General features: G+C 34.9%; 4 protein-coding genes and 1 long non-coding RNA gene across 6 annotated transcripts in view; 3 read left to right on the plus strand and 2 right to left on the minus strand.

Annotated features, from left to right (window-relative positions):
* The window catches only part of LOC100181453 (UDP-glucuronic acid decarboxylase 1-like), a 4,527-nt gene extending 948 nt beyond the window's left edge, over positions 1-3,579 (plus strand). Inside the window, exons 2-6 of the mRNA XM_009860706.3 lie at positions 897-987; positions 1,272-1,431; positions 1,783-1,928; positions 2,325-2,482; positions 2,770-3,579. Of these exons, the coding sequence (XP_009859008.1) occupies positions 897-987; positions 1,272-1,431; positions 1,783-1,928; positions 2,325-2,482; positions 2,770-3,046 (832 nt within the window). The 3' untranslated portion in view covers positions 3,047-3,579. The remainder of the gene's footprint in view (positions 1-896; positions 988-1,271; positions 1,432-1,782; positions 1,929-2,324; positions 2,483-2,769) is intronic.
* A 356-nt stretch (positions 3,580-3,935) lies between these two features.
* On the plus strand, positions 3,936-10,218 carry LOC100176032 (GLIPR1-like protein 1). 2 transcript variants are annotated; one of them, XM_002123368.5, is made up of 8 exons: positions 3,936-4,922; positions 6,329-6,521; positions 7,007-7,142; positions 7,542-7,657; positions 7,915-7,980; positions 8,259-8,371; positions 8,887-8,967; positions 9,354-10,218. In XM_002123368.5, the coding sequence occupies exons 1-8, from the start codon at positions 4,835-4,837 to the stop codon at positions 9,572-9,574; spliced, it is 1,014 nt and encodes a 337-aa protein (XP_002123404.1). In that variant the 5' UTR covers positions 3,936-4,834; the 3' UTR covers positions 9,575-10,218. The 2 variants fall into 2 exon arrangements, with proteins under 2 accessions (XP_002123404.1, XP_026690754.1); XM_026834953.1 differs by lacking the exon at positions 8,887-8,967.
* Positions 10,219-11,280: 1,062 nt separating this feature from the next.
* Positions 11,281-11,922, minus strand: LOC113474338. The gene is made up of 3 exons (XR_003396001.1): positions 11,850-11,922; positions 11,758-11,795; positions 11,281-11,412 (listed from the first exon to the last, which is right to left on the minus strand). It is a non-coding gene; the product is annotated as an uncharacterized LOC113474338 (long non-coding RNA).
* Positions 11,923-12,756: 834 nt separating this feature from the next.
* On the plus strand, positions 12,757-18,012 carry LOC100178347 (cyclic AMP receptor 3-like). The gene is made up of 9 exons (XM_002129068.5): positions 12,757-12,775; positions 13,403-13,478; positions 14,184-14,236; positions 14,424-14,596; positions 14,922-15,102; positions 15,288-15,326; positions 15,604-15,813; positions 16,253-16,403; positions 16,866-18,012. The coding sequence occupies exons 2-9, from the start codon at positions 13,425-13,427 to the stop codon at positions 17,049-17,051; spliced, it is 1,047 nt and encodes a 348-aa protein (XP_002129104.1). The 5' UTR covers positions 12,757-12,775; positions 13,403-13,424; the 3' UTR covers positions 17,052-18,012.
* On the minus strand, positions 17,900-23,782 carry LOC101242131 (organic solute transporter subunit alpha-like). Its single transcript, XM_004226238.4, has 9 exons — positions 23,602-23,782; positions 23,223-23,377; positions 22,788-22,861; positions 22,204-22,362; positions 21,448-21,565; positions 20,815-20,932; positions 20,335-20,460; positions 18,984-19,111; positions 17,900-18,637 (listed from the first exon to the last, which is right to left on the minus strand). Exons 1-9 carry the CDS (start codon positions 23,726-23,728, stop codon positions 18,548-18,550), a joined length of 1,095 nt encoding a protein of 364 aa, XP_004226286.1. The 5' UTR covers positions 23,729-23,782; the 3' UTR covers positions 17,900-18,547.
* Between the last annotated feature and the right edge of the window lie 75 nt (positions 23,783-23,857).

The raw sequence follows: 23,857 nt of genomic DNA on the forward strand, positions 1-23,857 counted from the left end.
ATTGTGGACGTATGTGTCCTTGGGCAAGACACTTCACGGCAATTGCTCCAACCCAGTGGTTACTAATGGGTTTTCCAAATTATCAGCCATACATAAAAAAAATCCAAAAAAAAATAATCACCCACAAAGTAACATACATGGTAACTCGTAAGCTGGCACGAGGTGTTAAACCCGTGTGATAACGACTGTCGTTTTCCGGCCACGCGAGGATAAAGTAAGTTACATTCATTCATTCATTCAAAGAATTATAAACCGTATTCACGACTCCTGCAGACCGTTGGTATTCGTCTAAAACACAATATTTGTATAGTATGTACTAAAGCTGTCCTACCTTACCCCACAGTACTATATTGTAATTTTGTAAGGATTTTAAAATTTTGTAAGGATTTTATAAAATGCTCATTTTTCTCTTCCATAAACCGCAATGCTTTAAAAACCATAGCTAAAACAATTTCAGTATTTACTATGCTATCAAAAAAAAGTATAAACGCACAAATTCGCAGGAAAGCATTATTGGGTAGCGAGTGTTTCGTAACTGGAACAAAATAAGTTATAAATATCAGCATATTCATGTAGTTTAAACTGCATTGATAAAATGTGAAACGCCTTGAGCTATTGTATGCGATGGCATTTACAAAATCGTTGCTGCTACCATTGTGGATGTACCTTGCGCAAGACTCTTAACCGCAATTGTTTCGACTCAGTGGTCGCTAAAGGGTTGTGTCAACCTTGCATACAAACAAATTCCAAAAATCCCCCACACGGTAACATACATGGTAACTGGTAAGCTGCTCAAGGTGTATGAACATTCGTGTTATAACGATTGTCGTTTGCCAGCCACGCGAGAATAAACCAAATCCAGCACATTCATTTATAAAGTCGTTTCTACTTTACAGATGGGGTGTCTATCCATTAACGCCAGTGGTTGGAAATCCAAGGCTCACTGTTATAAACGCTGACATTTTGGACACAGACAAACTGGAAAAGGTAAATTGAACATTTAAAAATTAAAACAACGCGGTTTACAATTTGATTTTTACTTGTTAGCCATGCTAAAATGTAATGTGTATCTCCAGGTACTAAATTACGTACAAATGCCGATATACAACTGGTTTAAAAAGAACATTCAAAGAATTATAAAAACCCAATCTCCAATACGCGTTGTTAACTGTTACCATGTCTCCCTTCCCCTTCTAATGTACATCTAGTTTAAAAAAAATAACTTAACATGTATAATGCTTATATTTAATATGCTTAATGTTTATTTCCAGGCATTGAAAGACGTCGATGCTGTTATACACCTGGCAGCAATAGTTGGCTACCCTGCTTGCTCAAAGGAGCCAGAAGTTGCTCGGCAAGTTAACGTAGAAGGAACGAGAAACGTTGTAAACGCGTTGTTGCCTCACCAACGTGTCATTTATGCGTCAACAGGTAATCAAATTTCCCCACACGTTATGTGACGAAACGTTAACTATATTATTGTGTATTATTGTGTAGTAGTGTGCGGCGGGGCTAAGGACATGTTTTTTGTTCTCTTTTATATAGTTTTATTTGGTAGAAAACAAAGAATATTTACAGAACTATATAACCGTAGCCCAGCGCATTAAAAAAAAGATGCAAATCCCATCTTACCGTAAAGTATAGTATAAATTTCATGTTACCTTATCGTGTTTTGAACAACTATTGTCCCGTTTTTTTTTATAAACTGTATCGCACTTATTACTTATCAGTATAACTTACAATCGAAACTTAGTAACTAGTAAAAATGATATAAATTTTCAGGTTCATGTTATGGAGCAGTGGACGGTACTTGTACGGAAGAAACTCCAATCAGCCCAATTACATTGTATGGGGAAACTAAGGCAGAAGGAGAAAAATTAGTTCGTGCTAAGGGCGGGGTTGGCCTTCGACTGGCTACTGTTTTTGGGGTAAGAAAGATTTAACTCGTTTAAATAACTTTGTATGTATATCCATACATTAGAAAAACGCTGTATAGTGTATTTTAAGATAATATGGTCTTCGCCATCGTTTTCGGAGAGATAAATAAAAATTACGTAATGTAATAACAGGGTGGGGTAGGATGGTTCATGTTGCCATACTATTTTATCGTCCCAGTGGATAATAAACAAAGAACATTTAAAGAATTTTAAAGCCGTATCCTCACGACTTCCATATACCGCTGTTAGTTGTTTAAAACACGACTAGGATATTTCGATACCTTCTCCTCTCCCCGCTATATCTATTTTGCCTAAATGGCATCGTCAGTCTCATATTAAACAAAACGAGTTACCGTTTACTGCATCCTAATCGTTTGTACCGTTTAGGTTTCTCCACGTTTACGTTTGGATTTGCTGGTTAACGACCTTACGGCCAAAGCTGTGAAAATGAGGACATTTGATCTTTATGAAGGTGGATTCCGCAGGACCTTTTTGCATGTTCGTGATGCTGCAAAGGGATTCGTATTCGCCCTGCAACATTACAAGTAAGATTTGAAATTGATTTGTATAAAATATATCCTATATTACTGTTCAGAATTCAAAATTATAATTTAAAAAAAAAGTTTAAAATTTTGTGGATTTCGAATCCTTATATTTAGGTTGTTTTCGAAAACTATTCAATGCTACAGTACTATATAGGTCTAGAAAACAAACGATTGCATATGGATCCACATATGGCATTAATTCTTACTTCGCGCGCAGGACTATGACTAAAACTATCATAACATAATATAAATAGGTCTGTGTATAATGTACTTTTTTTACTTTACAGTGCTATGAGCGGGCAAGCTTTTAACGTGGGAGACGAATCTATGAACCTCACAAAGCTTGAAGTAGCAAAGTTGATTGAAGGGAACGTGGATGGTTGTCATATCACTGAGTCTAACAGTGGTACTGACATGGATAAGCGAGATTATGCCGTGTCTTATGCCCGTATTAGGTCCCTGGGTTACCAGGCTAAGATAGATGTTAATACTGGCATAGTGGAGCTGCTGAAAGTAATTCCAAATATGAAAGCGGATGAAATTCCACGCTGCAAGAATGTCTGAAATACCATATAGTTTCCAACGCTTTGTAGTAGTGCCTTTCTTGCTTGTCTTATAACGTATATAGTAGGGTGGGGGGAAATGAGACACATTTTTATTCTATTTTCACGCACCATATCGGTAGTTAACAAAGAACATTCGTTATAAAACCGTATTCTTACAACTCCCATAGGCAGTTGTTATGAATTGTTCAAAACACGAACAGGATATTTAAATATTATATATGCTAAATGTGTCCCGTCTTTCCCCACCCTCCATATGTGTTCTTAATTTAATTGTATGCAGCAACATTTGACGTTCGCCTAATTTATAATTTATAAACTTACTTCTACTACAAGTACACGGTATACTGGTATTTAAATGTCTTTTTGGTATAAAAATTATCATAGTGCTAATAATGTTATTTATTTATAGTTACAACTGATATATATTGCTCGTATATTTACAAATCGAACAATTTTATATTTAATCTACAGGCCTTACAGCGTATTTAAAATAAAATTTCGCAAAATCGAAACACGATTTTTGATCAGAAAGTTTTTTGTTTTTACCATGATAAAATATATGGGCAAAATTGCAAAAAAGCAACTAAAATGTGTGCTTAACACTATAAGGGTAATTTCTAATCCAAACCATTTAGTGGTCACTATAATGGGTTGTGTCTGCCATACAGAAAAACGATTCATTCAATTTACATATAGGCTATATGTGATAACTTTTAAAAACAAACTACGTATGAAAACAAAAAAGATTCAAAGAATTGATCAACGGTAGCCTTACTACTCTATAAGAGCGTCGTTAATTGTTTAACACTCGTTCGGGAAATATGAGATTTAAGTGCTAACGGTATCCCATCTTACCCACACTATGGAGTATACACAATAAATGAAATGAGCCCACCGGTGTTTTAACCCTAAAGGTACTACATCATTTGTAATGTTGGCTAAAGAATTCCATGTAAACTGGCCGACTATATACGCATATGTGTGTATATAGGCGTATTACGCAACACATGCACATTCAACACCTACAGGTTATGGCTAGCGTCATATCCATGTACTACCGGCTTTTGTTTGGAGTGAATAAGTCAAATTAGAATATAGACTCATTTGGAAGGAGAAGGTTCTCTTTAGAGTTTCAGTTTTTGACTTTTTGGACTAGGAATTTGCATGGGAAAGTGAAAATAGAAATTACTTTAATTAGTGCTGAATTGCATTAACTGCATTATGACGCTAGTAATTAAACTATATGCTGTGTTTCGCAATTTATAAAGGAAATTTTGATTTTGTAAATTTGTAACATACCTATATAGCATTATGTAACTTTAGGATGGGGTAAGATAGTTCATTTATTTTTTGTCCCATTTTCTCGTACTATTTGGAGGCAACCAAGAATATTTACAGAATTATGTATAACCGTCGCCATGAGACTCTAGTCTAAAAGAATGTTTTTATTGTTGTTACCACGATCAGGAAATATGGGATATTATGTGCCAACGGTATCCGCATCTTGTACCCCAGTTATATTATATGTTTGAATGAAACGTAATAATATATATTTAGTTAAGCGTACAGTACATGGGATAAGACGGAGCACATTGAGCACATTGTAATCAAATACCCTGATCGTGATTTAAACAATGAACGATGAAAGTCATGAGGACACGGTTTTATATTTCTTTGAATGTTCTTTGTTTGCTATACCAAATGGGACGGGAAAACATAATGAAAAGTTAACCATTCTCTTCCCACTGTACTTTATACACAGGTTTTTGACAAGATAGTTAGCAAAATGACTGGTAAAGCTTATGTCACGCTATTGTTTGGTAGTTTAGGGTTATCACTGATCATTTTTCTTTCCCATGTCCATGACCAATCAGGTGAGTGAATACGTTAATTTAAATATTTTTTCAACGGCTCGTCTGGTTTGAAAAAACATAGTGTATTTCTGAAATCTGCCGGGTGGCAGACGAATCGTCGGAAATTTACGTTTTTATACCAGATGAGCCGTTTTTACATTATGCCTGGTGGTAGTAAAAGTAACAGAGTATATGAAAACAGAGTATAACTTAATTATCACAGCAGCAAAAAAAACGCTGAAACCTTAACGAATGAATACAACTTATTTATTCTGACGTGACGGGACAATGACAGCAGCCAAACACCGGTGTTCTGTTTCATACACCTCTTGCCAGTTACAAGTCACCACAAATGTAACCTTGTGGGTGTTTTTTTCTGTTTGGCTGAAAATTTGGACAATCCATAAGGTCTCGCTGGATTGTAGCAATTTCCGTTAAGATGTCTTGCGCAAGGAGACATACGCTCATAATGTTACCAACAAATGCAGCCTACACGTCAGAGCATTATAGTTTAATGTTACCTAACTTCCATGTAATATGCTTGCACCGTGTATCCATCATTGTACAGTCTATTGTTTATACAAACGTGGATAGTTCCGGGAAGTCGGCTCAATGCTGCATACCTGTCGTATTCTACTGCAATACCTACACTTGATGGGAATAAGAAACAAAAATATTTAGTTGATTAAAATAGTTACTTTGCTGTTATATAACATTATACAACACTTTGTACACTAATAGCCCAATATTTGTATATACAAATATTACTTAACTAAATACAAAAACCTAACTAATCTAAAAATCAATCTAAATAAGTGGAAGAACCTTGAGCCTTTTCACAACGCAGTACAACTAGCTCTACCTTACACATTTCTAAACTAAGAGGGAAAATGCGCAGTGCGCGGCACGCAGCAATTAGGCTAGCGGCAAGGAACACGCAGAAACGTTAATCGAATGTAGCAAACAATTTTTAAATAGTGAATAACAAATACTGCTCGGTAAACAAAATTAAAGCCAAACAATTAGACAGAACAATGATTAAGTGAACAACAAATCAGAATCACATAACCGTATATAGTCCCGCAACTCTTATAAATGAGTGTTGCTAATTGTTCAAAACAAGTTTAGGAAATATGGGATTTAGGTGCTAACGTTATCCCATCTTACCCGACAGCACCAAACACTCACTAATATGTATATCGCTACGACGACAAAAAACACATAGCGCTGCAAACTAGCTGTGTATGTGCTATGATTAGACACTAAAACGAAACCCACAATGGTACGAGTTTGTTATTATTACATTAAGATTTTGAAAAGTTTCTGTTTTATTGTACGAGATTGATTCATTCAAACTCAGCCTAAATTACCTCTACTATTAATTTATTTCAAACTGTTTTTTTACCATCAAAACAATTTTCACGCAGTTTCTTTACTGCAATCTCGTCCACGAAGAGCGGCAAGCGATTTTATCATTGCACTTCAATGGACAGATCAGCACCATGCGGATTTTGTGAATAAACACAACGAATTAAGACGCTCGGTGAATCCTAGTGCAAGTAACATGTTAATGATGACGTGGGATACAGAACTACAAGCATTGGCAGCAGCACATACAGCGTAAGGCCGACTGTTTTTGTTTGTTTTATTGTAAGGTAAAAAAGACTCCCTCCAAAAAAGTTACAATCGCCGTAGCTCGGAAGCTGGCACGAGGTGTATGAAACAGGACCCCGTGTTATAAGACAGTGGTTTTCCGGTTACGCAAGGATAAAGCAAGATACAATCTCATTCACTGTAGAACTTCTGAATAAGAATTCACTCGAAGGCTTATAGGTACATAAGTTGCACCAGTCGCATGAACTTACATAACGATTTTTTAAGTGATGAGGTAGTGAGCTAAATCTAACCTAAAGCCCAGGTCCTCGACAAAAACGTCACCCACACAGAAAAGAAAGTTTAGGCACCAATCATAATTACACTGAATATAATAAAACGATTACACACTATAAACGTAGATTAAACACTGAGGGAAACACCAATTGTATAACATTTCTTATTAACATAAAAAGAAATCAAACTTTTTTACAAAATATTATGTTTGATAGAAAATGCTTGTTCAGCCATAGTTCTGGTCTACAAACTTCAGTATTTCCCTTTGTGGGGGAAAATCTACGAATAGCTGCAAATACCGATGATGCTGATCTTATGCCGAATGAGACAACTCAAGCATGGTTCGACGAGGTAATATGACATTACACAGTACAAACATGTAGTAGGTTGGGGTAAGATGGGACACTCATTTTATTTCATTCTATTTTCTCGTTCCATTTGTTAGTAAACAAAGAACATTTAAAGAACCATAAACCGTATCCCCACGACTCTCATATAGACCGTTGTTAATTGTTTTGAACAGGATCAGAATAATTGCATTTTAGGTGCCAAAAGTGTCCCGTCCCCCCACCCTACTATATATTATACATAACATGATAACGTCTCAGCTACATGTCAAACGAAACTACGTTACATAAAAGCTTATTTTAATTCTATTTTATATAATTCATAAAATCCTTTGTTGGTTGTAAATCAAACTACATTAAATCCTTTTTTTGGGTGTAAATCAAACTATACCCGCTTTTCTAGGTGTCCTATTATACTTACGGGACAGGGGCGTGCCAGGCTGGAAAGGAATGCGGGCATTACAAACAAGTTGTTTGGGCTGAAACATACAAAATTGGATGTGCAGCCAGCTTTTGCAAGTATTAAACCATTTATGTATGTTGGGGTAAATGGGACACCTTTTCATTATATTTTCTCGTCCCATTTGGTAGTAAACAAAGAATATTCGAAGAATTATAAAACCATATCCTCACGGCTCCCACAGACCGTTGTTATGATTGTTTAAAACACGATCCGGATGGTTGGATAATATGTGCTAAAGGTGCCCCATCTTACCATACAGTACTGTATTCTACACATAAGTTGCTGTATAATGTTATAACAACTGGTTTTACAGGAACGTTTTCGGATCTGACAATGGTTTCATCATCAGCTGCAACTACGGTGTGGCTGGTGACACAGCGTAAGTGGCGTGTAACGCTTATACCAGTGGTTCTTAAACTTGTTTGTATGCTTTACCCTTTTAACAAAGATGCTCATAGATTTACCCCTAATATGTAATATGGCGCTCATTTATTAAAAGCAAGAACAGCTAATTACAGCAGTTATATTTAATGTGACGGATGCGTTAGCTTTTTGACAACAAGTTGTTTAATGTCTGGTAAAATACTATAATTGGCAAAATTTTTCTGTCCCGTTAACATTATGTGGATTTTTTCCCTTGTCATTTTACCATTACAGTTCTTCAAAAGTGCCTTATCGAAACGGGACATCATGCTCTGCGTGTCCAGTGACCGACACTTGTAAAAACAAGTTATGTACCAACCTAGCAAGAGATACCACAACTAATACGGGTGTGTTTTCAAGTATTTTTAAAGTATAGTAGGATGGGAGAAGATGGGACACCTTTTTATTCTATTTTCCCGTCCCATTTGGTATAGTAAACTAATAACATTTAAATAATTATGAAATCGTATCCTCGCGACGCCCATAAACCGTTGTTAAATGTTTTAAACACGATCCGAATATTTGGATATTATGTGGTACAAGTGTCCCTTCTTCTCCTATGCTACAATATATAGCAGTAAAGCAGCATATTTAGGTGTATAAGTGTATTTAGTTCGATAGTCCCATATTACCTGATCGTGTTTTGAACAATTGACAACGCCTTTTTAGAGTCATGGGGATGCGAGTATACAACATGTTAAATAATCTTTGTTTACTACAAAATGAAAAAATAAAAAACTTGTTCTTTCTTATCCCACCATAGTTTATATTGCAATATAACATCATGCATGGCATTTACATGTAAATACACAATATATATATATATAATCCCCATGGCGATTTTCCTTATTGTTTTGTACAGGTTTAGCGACTACAACTGCAGTGCCCTCAACAGCAACCTTTCAATTTGAGAATGCAACAACAACAACAACAATTGATCCAGGTATATAATATAATTGACCTACCTTTTTATATACAACTGTTTTTATCATAGTGGCTACAATTAAAAGTAAATATATCACTGTGGGATAAGATAGGATAACGTTGGCACCTTAATCCCTTATTTTCTGAACGTGTTTTGTCGAATTGACAACGCTTTTTAAAGTTGTATACTATTTTGGAGGTATATTATTTTGTAAATATTCTTCGTTTACTATCTAAACGAGGGGGGGGAGGATTGTCCATGTCCCATTTTGCCCCAACCTATAACTCTTTAAAACATACTTTACCTTCAAGTTCAGTTAAAAAACAGTTGGGGCGCTGAAAGGAGAAAAAACTTCTCTCATTGGACCACAAACTACTATCTCTTTAAATCATTCTTTTATTTAGGTTTATTCGCTAACCAAACGTGTGATATTGCTTTGTGTGGTGGTCCGTTTGTGGCAACAGCATGCATCAATACAACTGGAGAAAATATCTGTATCTGCAAGCAGCCACAAAATTCCTTACAAACTAATCAGACAAGAATCTGTAATGGTTTCACGACCGTCAATGTCTCACCCATCTACTGTATACTGATTGCCCTTCTTATTTGGGCGTGTTTGGTCTAATTAGTTCTTATAGTAAAAATGGTTTACAAATTGGTCATTGCAAAACGGGGTTAAAACTTTTTATAGTAAAAAACCGTGTAGGCTATATATACATATACATGTTTTGCTTTCATAAATTCTGTTTTGATCGCCTGGATGGAGCTAAAACTTTTTAGTGTGAACTGTGTTAAAGTATTGTGTAGATCAACGTAGTGTAGAGAGTAGGCTACATATATATTTGTTTTACTTTCTGTGCTTTTATGAATAAACAAGTTTCTGTAAACAGTATTCCGTTTAATTTCAAAATAATTTCCAAAGACAAAGCTACACTTTTATGTCTCTGACAAAAGTATATGTGGTATAATCAACGTGGTCCAATTGTAGAGCGTTAAGCTTATTAGTACATAGTATCCAAAACGGCCTCTAAAATTGTCCACTATACGTAAACCAAGTTTCAGTTTTTTGAGTGACGGCTAAACTGTGAAGCATATAGGGATCTGACGTTACTCTTTCATGACGTATTAAGTCTCTGACATCATACCCCTGTAACCCATAAATCAGAAATTAAGTTATTTAGATATTTTATTTTACAACAGTACGAAGTAATTATATAAAACAAACTAGACGTAATGATTTTTATTGAAGAAGCTTCTGAAAAACAAAAACAGGATTAAAATACCTTCATAGAGTTTGTGGCTGGCGTTAGTGGAAAGCCACTACGGCACGACAAGCCCCCAGCCAATGGTAGTGGGTTTCTGCTTAGGTGAGAAACCCTTGCGGGATGTTACTGTCCACGCAGGTTAAAGAAACCCCAGTAGACAAAAATAGTACAACGAATACAAAAACACACCGACAAAAAGACAAAAATTGTACAACGAGTGCAGAGAAAATGTGTCAAACATGCAACAAACACAACAGCACAATCATACAAAAAGGGGAGGCGTATAAAAAGTAATTAACGCGGACATAGTCATTGAAAAATATTCAAAGAAGATATAGTTCAAATCCTGAAGGATAGTCATCTGCAGTGTACACCATATTGAATGTCCAACCACAATGAGGCCAAGCCAATAAACAGCTCCGCATGTTCCAATCAAAGGGTAAGCCGCCATGTTGGTACCGCGATACTCTCGTCTTTTCTCACACAATATAATAACGTCCGGGTGTTACGCACCGCATCGACCGTTACGCAACTGCATCAGATTGTTACGAACCGCATTGTCAGTGACCTAAATTCGAGCGTAGCATCACTGTGCTGGTAGTGACCTATATATTTAGCGTAGCATCACTGGCGGCGACGTCCACGCAACAACCGGACCGTTAAGTAACTCAATCAAAACTGACGTAACCGCACCGAACGCAGGGTCAGGACAATGCTCTGACCCACCGTATCGACGTCGTAGAGCAATTGTGACGTGGCCATCGTCCCAACCGCGCTACCTGACGTTTTAATATAAAGTTAACCACGTGGGAAAGTTTACGTTACATTATATTAATGAAGTATTATCACATTTACGCGCATATTATACTGCGTGTTGATATTACTCGAGTATTAGTGCACCAACATAGCGTTCTCACCAAGCGACCAAGACGATACAGAATTGCTAAAAGATTTGAAAAAACACCATGGAGTGTACAACAACAAAATCTGATCCAGCAAGATGTTCGCCATAGTTTCATTGCATATATTTCAGTGAAATGCAAAATGCACCATAGTAGTGACTGACAAAAAATAGCTGGCAACATTAGGTCCAGCAGTATAAGGACACAGCAGCGCAGAAAAGACACATATACAACACCAAAGCCCTCAAACCTCAAACCGTGTATCCTTTATCGGCGTTTTCGTCTTTGTTCTTCGTCTGCAAACGTAGGATAGTTACGTCATAGTTAATATATGTAGTATGGTAGGCTGGGGGTAAGATGGAACACATTTTTACTCTATTTTCCCAACCCAATTGGTATTAAACAAAGAAGATTCATAAAACCGCATCCCCACGACTCCCCCAGACCGTTGTTAATTGTTTAAAACACGATCCGGTTATTTAAATATTATGTACTAAAGCTGTCCCGTCTTCGTCCACCCTTCTATATAGTTATGTAACAAAAAGAAAACTCTCGATTTCTACACCAGTTGATTTTAAATTTAAACTTATTTCCAAACTATGGTTTATTATTACATCAAAAATAATAATAATGTGCAATACCTTGCGCTTTTCTTCTGCAGCTTTATTCGCTGAATTTTCTGCAAAAATGTAATCGTAAAATATAAGTTTGCATATTATTACGTCATAGTTACCTTCATTTTTCTTTCGTACCATGGCCCGCTTGATCCTCTGTGACGTCACATACCATATTCTGCAAATTATAACTTTAAATCACAAAATTTTATTTTGAAACAATGAACTTACAAAGTGGGTTCTTCTGTTGCGTCATCACCACTTCGTGACGTCACATCATCGATGTTTCTAGAAAAGAGCTTATGTACGTAATAATGCCAAATGTAATTTATACTTTACCAATTTTTTGATCTTCTTGCTTCGCGCTCATAGCGCAAATATAATCAGAATACATAAGTAATGTGCCTCGCATCGACGCAAAACGCGCATGGGGCCCCATGAAAATAAACGTCGCGAAACGTACGTAGAACGGTCGCGTGTTGTTCAGTGATGACGTAACGGAACTAATGACGTAACAATAACGCGAGTGTAGACAGCGATTGTGTCGGTTTATGACGTAACAGAACGCAGCGATTGCGAATCGAGATATTAGGTGATGTCGCGAGTGACGTATTAAAGAACCGTGGCGATTTCTGAAACACAATGTGATAAAGAGTAATTAAAATAATAAACGGAAGGCACAAAACTTGTAGCATATTACTATTATATATAATGTAGTCTAGTAATTTTACTGTATAGTAGTATAAATACATAATATATGTTTGAGAATAACATTGTATAACGCTAATGTCTTGAAGTAATACAGTACTTAACTCAATTCTTGCAACGAAGCTTCTTGAAACCTTCCAACTTGTAACCTGGTGTGGAACCAACTTCATCTAAAATGGAACGTGGCAACTTGCTGACGAGAAGAGGTGTTTTATGCGCGGATTAATCACAGCGGGCGTAATCAGCTGGTGCGAGGAGTCAGTCACGTGATCAATCTCGCCAATCAGCTGCAAGAATTGGAAAGGACCTAATTGCGACGGCAGTTTAACACTGTGACGTAATAAACTAAGTTCTCAATGATTCGCGATTGTAGAAATTTGGGTATAAAGGCGTTAATTTTATTATACCGAAATTTCGTCTTCCTAATTACAAATCCATATAAAAACTCGCATGTCGGGGCAACAGCAGTCATTCAAATATGAGGAATATTAATTCACATTCATATATTTGTACAATTATTTATTGCGCAAATAACAACTAAACCTGTTTGCGTTTCCAGTTTAAATTCCGACGGCCTTATTCATAAAGTAGTGACGTCGTAAAATAGTGACGTAAAGTCACGGGACAAATCAACCATATTACGTCAAACCACGTGACAATGTTTATGTTTAGTTGTTCCTTTTACTATACAATCCATAGAATAGAAAATTCAGTTTTAGAAGTTTAAAATAACCTGTTTTAAACCGAAAAATTCATTTAAATAAGCATCAATATTATTTTACGTCAATTTCAATTTTGGCTCAATTAAATTTGCCATAATATAGACAGAATAGTAGGTAATAGTGACACTAAAAGTTACGTAACTTGAACGCGTTTTTTTGTGTTTTTATAAGTTTAGGCTAACGTAATTGAACGTTATACTTTACGTTTTACAAAGATGATGATTTGAAATTTCTTTAAACAGAGTTTATAAAAAGAACAAAGTTATGTCTGAAAATGAAACTCAATGTACACTGTTCAATAAGGATATCTATAAATGTGTGAGTATATTTATGTACATGCTCTATAGTAATGGTTCTTAACCTTTTCCCCACTGCAGCCCTTTCAAATCACAAACCAGCACTCTCTTCTAGAATTGCTTATATAAAGTTGACCTAACCCACCTTATTGATCCATGGGTCCCTAATAAAACTACAGGTTGCAAACGGTTGCGTGCGGTTGCAAACGGCTGCAGATATTTTGGTTATTTCGAACAGCAACGCTATGCGGCCACGTCCAATAGATGTCAAATGACCATACGAGTTTAACAAACCAACTTTTGGTCCGATACCTCAAAGGGTTTTTGAGTTATCGAAATAACTAAAATATCTGCAACCGTTTGCAACCTGTAGTTTTATTAGGTACCCATGATCCAGCACCTCCGCACCCCCTGGGAACACTTCTCATATCCGGTTAAGAAACCCTGTTTTACTCTCTTTGTGGTCAAAAGTAAAGTGTGATTTTAGGTCTAGCGACCACACTTATTAGTAAATATGTTATTCAATTTAAGCGTGTTTTAACCACTGTTGCTTTGTCGACTGTTACTATATTTTGTCTTTTCATTAAAAATGGTTTCTAAATCTTTGCTACCGTAATCGAAGAATCAAATAAGTAAATACTATAATTTATATTGTTTTTGTCAAATATAAAGTGATTTTTGTTTGTATATCTAATAAAACCAACTAATACAAAAACTTTAACTTCAGAATGTGATAATTGCATTGAAACGAACAACTGGAAGTTTATCTCTTGTTGGGTGGTAAGTGTGTTTTGATTTCTTTTCAAAAAGGTAAAACTCTAATTTGGGCAAATTTGGCATTTCTAAATATTGAATTTGGTTCTCATGTAGAACACCTGTGTTATAACAACTGTCATTTCAACCCACTCGAGGATGAAGCACATTCATTTATTTATACATTTGAATTTTAAAGATTTTTGTTTTCTAGCTGTTTCATGATTGGAACAATATGGCTGTTCCGAAAATACACCATTCTCTCACAACGATTAATACTTTACCTAAGCATAGCTGCACTGTTCGACGCCATTGGATATATTATTGGTGATATGACACCTGATGGTACGACATGTGACTTTGAGGCTTGGTGGATGACATATTTTGGTTCGTAGCTTTGTTTTTTTTAGTTACCTATGAATTTTAATAAAACTCTTTTTGTTTTGGCTTTTACAATATTGCAATACTAAAATGGTATTTCGGTGAAATTATATTTGCCTATGTAAATTTTAAATGCTCTAGGCAAGATTTTAGACCTAAGGTATTGAAATGGCTGATTTAAATAAGAAAATAGTCTCTCTGAATCAGGATGCAGCTTTTTACTTGGTTGGTATATATACGTTCTATTTTATATTATTGAGATCCCATAGCTTAAGAAAATCGAAAGTTTATGTTTTCTGTTTTTCATTTTACTATACAATTTCTTTGACAGATTGGACAGTTCTAATGTGGGTATCTTGCATTACATTTAATTTGTACATGAATGTTGTAAAACAACGGCGAACAGAAAAATATGAAAAATTTTACCATTTGCTTTCTTGGGTGTGTCCACCATTGCTATTTAGTCTTCTACCTTTGATTGGGGATAACTATGGACCAGCTGGGGCATGGTGGTACGTGGTATTGTATATTTGCGAGGTTTTATCAAACTGTGACATTTGCATTAATCAAAAATGAATGTTAGATTAAATTTCATGTGTTGTGTAATGAAAAATTAAACTATGTATAACTTTGTGTTTTAGTGTTTTAAAACTATTGGCAGATTTGTGATGTTCAAATGCTTTATCTTCTGTTTCAGCTGGATTAAACATACAAGTACCGTGTGGAGATTTTTAATGTAAGTATGCATTAATAACAACTATTATGCCTATTTGGCTGGTCTATAACGGGATGTTTATTTTGACCTGAATTTATTTGTTTTCTCCAATGCTGCATATTGAAACACTATGGTATGCCCTAAGGTTGCTGTTTTCCTTTTTTTCTTGTGTTTCTGTCTGTTTTTCTTGTTTTTTTGTCTGTTTTTTTTTTTCTTAATAGTTCTGTCTGTATTTAAGTGTTTTCTGTTCAACTACACCTATGCTACACTCCATATTTTAAACACACTATTCCTCCAGATGGTATGTCCCGTTGTTCCTGCTAATCCTCGCCATGTTTGGTGGATACTCCTACATCATCTACTTCCTCAAGAAGAGAATCTCCTCCTGGCAAGGAACTTATGATCCGGATGAAGAGAGGACTGTCCAGCTCATCAAAGAGGATATTAAAGTCCTTAAAGCTTATCCTTTCATCTTCCTCATCCTGTCCATCTTCCCTTTTATCCTCAGGTAACTTGTACAGTTGTACTCTGAATAAATGAATGTAACTTGCTTTATAATTCATAACAATACCAATCATACTGTACATGTGAGAATATAAGATGTTACAATCTAAATTAATGTTTTTTTGTAAAGATTAAAAAGTATTTGGGATATGGTACGAAACGTCAAAAAATAGTGAATAATGAATGAATGTAACTTGTTAAACCTTACTTGGTGGGAAAATCACAGTCATTATAATATAGGTGTTCTGTTTTATATACCTTGTGCCTGCTTATGGGTTACAAGTTCAACATATATAACTTTGTGAGTTACATATGTTTTAATGTACGGCATACAAAAAAATACAACCCATACAGAATTACAAAAGATAGGCCAGATTTTTAAAGTAAGAAAAGTGTAAATATTCCTGGTTGTATAAATTTAGTTTAAATCTTTTTTTTGCCAGGATACATAATGCGTTCACCGCTGAAGGAACCGACATATTTGGTTTATGGGTAATGACTGCACTCACTGCTCCATTACAAGGTGCTGTAAATGCTGTTGTGTTTGGTCTTGACCCAGAAACTCGTACTAAGCTAACATGGGCCCAAATACAGGTAATTTATGTGTAATTGGTCTTTTTTAACATAAAAATTTAACAAAAGTCATTTTAACCTGTTTTCATTATTCTAAATGGCTTGACGAAGATATGTCAGATGGTATTAATAATAACAAAGTGTTTGTTTGTGTTTTGTTAGCATGTCTGTAAGTGTTTTGTTAGCATGCCTGTAACATTCTAGTTTTTCTGCTGTACGATTCATAATTTGGACACCCCATTAGTAACTTTATTGGGTATTGTCTTCTGTATGGCTAACAGTTAATGCAAGTCAGGCACACACAAAAATGGTGGCAGCATACAGTTTTAAACCCTGTGTCCTCTGGTTAAGAGCCAAGTGCCCTAACCATTGTACCAGAGCAAATGCGTGTTTAAAAGGGGCTCTATTCAAGTAAAGTAACCAAAGTATGTACTATTACACATACACATAAAGTAGGGTAAAAATAATTTTACCTTATTACAGCTGGCATGGGCAAGTAGATTCAGTCACTCTGCTGTACATGAATATCCAACAGTGTTTAACAATCCATTGGACAGTCCTACATCAGGAGAAAGTGTAATAAATCCTGTGAACACTGAAGCAGTGAGAAGGTCCAGCTCGTTTGATCAAAAACAAAGATATGGCTCATTAAACTTGGAAGAAAATTAAAAACACCAAATTTCTAAGCTAGTATTGTATTGACTACACATATGATATACATTGTATGTATTTATATATGGCCTAAATAGGGTAAATCAAATTATGAAATGTTTTTCATAATATGATATGTTTTTTATATTAAGTTTTGTTCCGTATCATATGATGTATGAACACATTATGTATTATTGCTAGTATCAGTTTTATATTATAAGCTTGAATGGTGATTTAAAATGTTGACAATATGTTTTATTTTTATTTTTCCATAGATTTAAAATAAAACAAGAAAATTGTAATTTTCGTTAATTTTTTCATTTTAGGTAGTGTTTAATCTGCAATTGTAATGCATTGGCCATGTCTTTACCCAGTAGTCAAAATCTTCTAACAATCGTTTTATACACAACAATTATTAGTTATCTTTATCTATATTCCAAATAAAACATTATAATAGGCCAACTCTGGCCTTAATCCCAGGTCCCACGATGTGCCTTGCAGTAGGACCTCACCCATACTAGAATAGTATATATATATAATAATATATATCATTCAACAGTGCTGTTCTGTTCATTTTTTGTAAATTTTAAATTATTTAATAAAAATAAAGACCATTTCCTGCCACTTGGTGTAGCTTTAATTACATCGCAATTCGCAATTAATTAATTTATTTGAAAACGAAATTTTATATTTTTCAATTTAATTTGTTTAAAAACGAAATTTTATATTTTCCAATTTATGCTATCTTGCGGAAAAACCCAATTTACACTAAATGCAAATAACTTTTTTTATATTATTTTTTGAATGACTATCAGTTCCACTTTATTTGATAGTAGCAGTCTCAATAATAAACAATAATTCACTCAGGATATTTGTGTGATTTTATTGGTTGAGGTACTTTTTTATTCACATACCGTATATTTTTACAATGCTGTCATGTTCTAAATTATTTGAAATGATTGTGGAATAAAAAAACTGGTAAAATTTGTTCTTATTTGATTTTACAATACATCTCTCAAAAGTATGAGTTCGTCACTTACTATATATAGTGGGATGGGAGTAGATGGAAACACCTTTACCACATAATATCCAAATCTGGTCTTTTAAACAAAAAAACAACAGTTTACCACCGTACCAAATGGGACAAGAAAATAGAATGAAAAGGTGTTCCATTTTGAAAAGGTGTTCCATCTTTCCCACCCTACTTTACATTATACACATTTTCCATGCAAATACAAGATTCAAGTTGTTATTATATACATACTAATGCATGTGCCAAAATAATGGGGGGTAAAACATCTGCTACATATGCAGCCAGCAATAGTAACAGTAACACAGTCTCTTCTTAAAGCAGAAAGTGCTAAGATTAAACATGAAACTTAGTTACATTATTTCTGAATACATAAATTAATCAAAAATACATTTAATCTTGACATTCATAACTTTAATGCATTTTTCGCTCTAATGCATTCATTCAGTTTTCGAATATAGTTAGAGGCTAACGTTATATTTGTTTATACTGCTTCTATATAAACTTGTTTGTTGTTTTCATCTACAGTTTTCATTTCAATAGCGTTGTTGGAAAAAGCAGACAGTTCCTCTTTCTACATTCAAATAAAATAATCTCAAAATACTATGAAAAAATAATCTTCACTCCAACCTAAATAAAATTTCCTTAAAAATAAAAAACACAGTAGTATGCATATCTTTACTGTTTAGACTATTTACAGTTGATTAGGTTTAGTTTATGCATTCTGTTATTTCTGCTACCAGGCATAATGTAAACAATCTTTCAACGGCTCATTTAGTATGAAAAAATGTAAGGTATTTCCAAGATTTATTGGATGTTAGACGAATTGACATTATTGATTTTCATACTAGATGAGTTAAATTTCTGATTTTGAACTGACGAAAATACACCATGTTTTTCATACAATTTCAGATTTTTACCTTTTTGTAGACACTGGTTTCAACTTCTGTTTTTTCCACTATACATCCGTGCTCAGAATTTTTATAGAAATATCTCAAAACGAGTGAAATTAAGAGAATTTCTATCAAAATTATGTAGGAATGATACACTGTAAAAGATTTGAAAACAAGTTACAACATGTGTAGTATTGTGGCCTTTTGTGGGTGATCATTTTATTGATTTTCTATTATTTTTTGTATGGGTATGCTTTATACACCTCATGCCAGCTTGTTTTCCTCTTGCCAGCTTATGAGTTATTTGTTTTTTATGTATGGCTGACAATTTATATATGAGGTTTTTTTTATGTACGGCTGACAATTTAAAATGGCAATTGCTCCAACCCAGTGATCGCTCATGGGTTATATAAATTGTCAGCAATACATAAAACACAAACACCCAAGTTACATTCGTTGTAACTGGTAAGCTGGTACGAGGAGAACACCCGTGTTGTAATGTCTTACGATTTCCGGCCATGCAAGGATAAAGCAAGTTAGTCTTTCTTCTATAAGAAAAACTGAGTCACATTTACATTAGGAATAGAACTAATTCTTTAACCATAATGGGTCCATAGTCTATCTATCACATGCTAGCTCCTAAATACGTCAATACTTTTACTGCACAAACAAGTAAAATTTTGTGGTAATATGATCGTAGACATAAGTGCTCGTAATACTTTTATGCGTAATATTACAGTCGCAATAACTTTTTATATTAGGTCAATGTACTTATGGATAAAATTATTATTAAATTTGTTGTTTGGGCAGCATAGGTTATAAAATTGAAATTTTAAGCCATGAATGTTTATATCATATAATAAATTAGAAATCACACATTTAAACCTTTGGCGTATGAATATAGTATAATAAAAAAATTCATAACGTATAAAGATGATATACTACTTCCGAATCCTTTGGTCATTTTAGCCCTAACCATAGATTTTAATCACAATATATATTTAATAGCTACTTAAATGTTTAAGTGATATGATATGCCCACATGTGGAAACATGTGGAATTTAAATGGTTCAACAGCTGGGTAAATATTTCAGGTCAGTTCTTCTGAACAATATTTACATTTATTTTAAACTTTGGTAAAAAAGTAATAACAAAGTTACATAAGAAGTCTTTAACAAATGAAACCCAGCTGTTTTGGTGTAAATTTAGAAAAATAATTTGAAAAAAAATGGTATATATTACTTTACATATAATGATCCTAATTTAGGTTTTTTAAATTACAACTAGAGTCCTTATAACACAGGTGTTGTTTTGAGCCCCCTTTAAACTCCATTTATTATTCTATTTAAACTCTGAATAATTTTTAATTTTGACTTACAAAATGCTTGTTCTTTATCGGGATATGGGAAGCCACATGGAATTTCTTTGAAGAAAGACAGAAAAGAAATCAAGATTCGTTGTAATGTGTTGAAACCAACCAATATTTGAATAAAAGCAAATTTTCCTGAAAGAAAAATACATGTGTGCTGTGTTAAATGCCAGGTCTGCTTACATACATCTTTGTGGGTAATATTTTTTTCTATGGCTAATAGTTTGGACAACCCATTAGTGACCACAGGGTTGAAGCAATGGTCATTAGGTGTCTTACTGTCTTGCCCAATGGCCAAAACAGAATGCTTCACTGTTCTACTACCACAGTAACATAATAGACCAAAATTTAAAATAGGAAAGAGTTTCAGTTAGAAAGCGTGACTGTTAAACCTAACCCATGGTGAATCCACAATGAATAAAATTTAATTAATAAAAGATACAGCAAGATACATTTAATAGTAGGCCATAGCTTTTATTACACAATTACCTCGAAAGTGGAATTGTTTTAGTACAAATCTAGACGATCTTCCAATGATTACATACCCATATAGACAGACAAAGCTGGAGACAGTACACACACCTCCGAGTATAAACATTGTGAACGCCTGAGATGGAAGTTGATTTGGAGAATGCAGAAAACAATTATTCTAATAGTAAATATTTTTTATAGTTGGAATTATATGGGTGAGGTCTCTAGTATATTCTACATGGGTGGGGTCTCTATCCAATTTTATGTGGGTGAGGGCGTGAAGTATCTATTATAAACCATTTATGTGGGTGGGATCTCTGTGATATTCTACTTTTGGTAAGGTCTCTATTATATTGTATTTGGGCCAGGTCCTATATAGAAAGGGCCAAAGGGGCCCCATAAATTGGGAAGTTATAGACAGGGTGCCACCACATGGATACTATTAAATAATGGCATTTTCCAAAGCCAGGCAAAATGGACTTCATCCACAAAAAGTTACAAAACCGTAACTTGTAAGCTTTTACAAAGTGTATGAAACAGGACACCTGTGTTATAATTCCTGTCGTTATCTTATCCACCACGTGAGGATAAAGAAAGCTGCACACAAGAGCTTCAAACATATTGAATATACTAATATGTATTCCTACTTACTACGCCAGCGGATGGTCTGCCTGCATATTCAGCAGCAACAAGCACCTGAAAGAAGCCAAATAAAGGGTAGACCCATACAACTTGGTAGACGATCCAGTCCAATATTCGAAGACGTTCGCTGTCGTGTTAAAACATATATGTCATATTTCGGGATATAACATTACAGCGAACGTAATAATAAAACGATCAGTTGCTAATATATTAAAAAAAGTTTAAAAATGAATTTAAAAATTTGGATCCTTATTGCGACAGTAACCTATGTGAAAATGAACTGATTTTGGTAAAATAGGACAAACTAAATGCATACATTGACTTAACTGCACTACAACTGACAAAGCAACACAAGGAAACAGAGTAAAGTTGTAATGGAACTAAAGTGAAGAAACGTAGGAGTGTAGATTAGGAATTAGCGCGCGGAAAATAAATTAAAGGCGTCAAAACTCATTACATTAAAGGCGGCGGAATTCACTAAAAAAATGCCAGTCGTCAAAAGTTAATAGAGTCCCGACTCCCGGGAATCACCTTTAGGTAATCTTTTGCACAATCGTTTTTTAGGGGAAGGGGGTAAGATGCGATGACGTTAGAACCTAAATCTTATATTTCCTAATCTTGTTTTGAACAATCAACAACATTCGCGGGGCTTCGGTTAGGCTATGAATTCTGTGTATTTTTGTTCGTTACCCAAGAACTAGAATAGTTCATGAAAATGTGTCCCATCTTACCCCAAACCTACTGTGTTTCGTATTAAGTACTTACAGACTTAGAGGTTGATTGCAACAGCAGCAAACGAAGCAGCAAGGAAATGGGTTCGATGAGACTACTTTGTCGCCCTTTAGAGCTTCGACCATTCCTTCTTTTCCGCCATAAAGGTGCAAACAATAAGCTGTGAACTTCTTCAACGAAATCGCATAGTAACTGGAATAAACATGTAGCTGTGTAAAGATGGGTAGGAACTAGAAACACGTTTAATTGCGCAGTGGTCTCAATAAGATTGAAGCGCTGTAAATAATGTTATTTATTTACCCTTGCGGAAAACGACAGTCGATCGTTTAAACACGGGTGTTCTGTTGCACACACCTCGTGTTTCATCATAGATACACACACCCGCGTTGGTGGCAGCGACGAGCCTCGAACCTAGAACCTGTAAACTGCAGCTTAAAGGCAGGCGCGCTAACCATTGAGCAATGGCGACATATACGTAACTCTGAAGTAACTATTTCGACACAACGACGCATTTTAGTCGCGTATGTGACCTCATTTTAAAGCATGCTAATGCTATCTATACGTTTACACAAACTATGCGGCAAACCACAACTACTAATAATCATTACTTGACTTACTATCCAGCCGCATATGAAACAACCTCAGCTGTCCTGGGAACGAAAAGTCCAGTTGTGTAGCAAACTCCAAGAAACTAAAACATAAATTTGCATTCGTTATTTTTTTAAAGACTGGGGAATATTAATGACATGTGAATTGATATGAATGAATCAAATTGTACGGGCGTGGTTTGTAAGACAACCAATGGGTGGGAGCAATTATAGTTACGCGTCTTACCCAGGGACTCGCATGGCCACTATGGTGGCAGCATAGAGACTAACAACGTTACTATACTGTGACATGGTCCATAATAGAACAAACGCTATTAATTCATTTAACAAAACGTTATAGACACGAAATGTTTCCTGTTATTATTGTATACTATATAGCTTCTGATATAGTCTACATTGTTATTGTTCTTTAAAAATTATCCTAAAAATCAACGCAAATCTTACTGGAAAAGAAGAGAGGACCCATATTGAATATCTTGTCCTTTTCGTGTAAACCGAATCTTTCAGTAAAAAGTTTACTTCGTCGATGTAAATTAAGACAAGAAGCACGAGAATAATAAGCGGTACGCTCATTACTCCATAATAGTATGACCCTCCCTCTGAAATAAAATAATATGACACTATTTAGCTGTATACGAAAAAGTAGTAATGTGTATTCTGAAACGATGAATGTTCCATTTATTAAAAGCGCCGCCTCCTCTATAGACACAAACTGCAACTCATAAATAAAAAAACGTTCAGTAAAAAATCTAAAACACAATACTTAAGTTAGTTAAGTATCTCTTTCGAACATTTAGTCAAACTAAAACAAACACAAATCTACCAGAAAATCGGTTCCATAGCTCCATCGAGGTGTGAACTCTTTTGCAATCCCAAGGTTCTTGCGGTGGTGCAGTTGTAAAGTTAACAGTTGTAAAGTTAACATCTGCTGTGGTTTCGGTTGCTGCCATATCTTTTTGTGTTCCAATGAAAATAAGTCTACTCTATTTGAAAGCTAACACGCAAAGCTCTCCGCAAGCTTTTGTTTCAGCTTTTATAGGCGGTTTAGTCGTTTAACCTGCATAAATAAAAGCTGGTAT

The sequence above is a fragment of the Ciona intestinalis genome, chromosome 7 (assembly GCF_000224145.3).
Source record: "Ciona intestinalis chromosome 7, KH, whole genome shotgun sequence".
Lineage (NCBI taxonomy): Eukaryota > Metazoa > Chordata > Ascidiacea > Phlebobranchia > Cionidae > Ciona > Ciona intestinalis.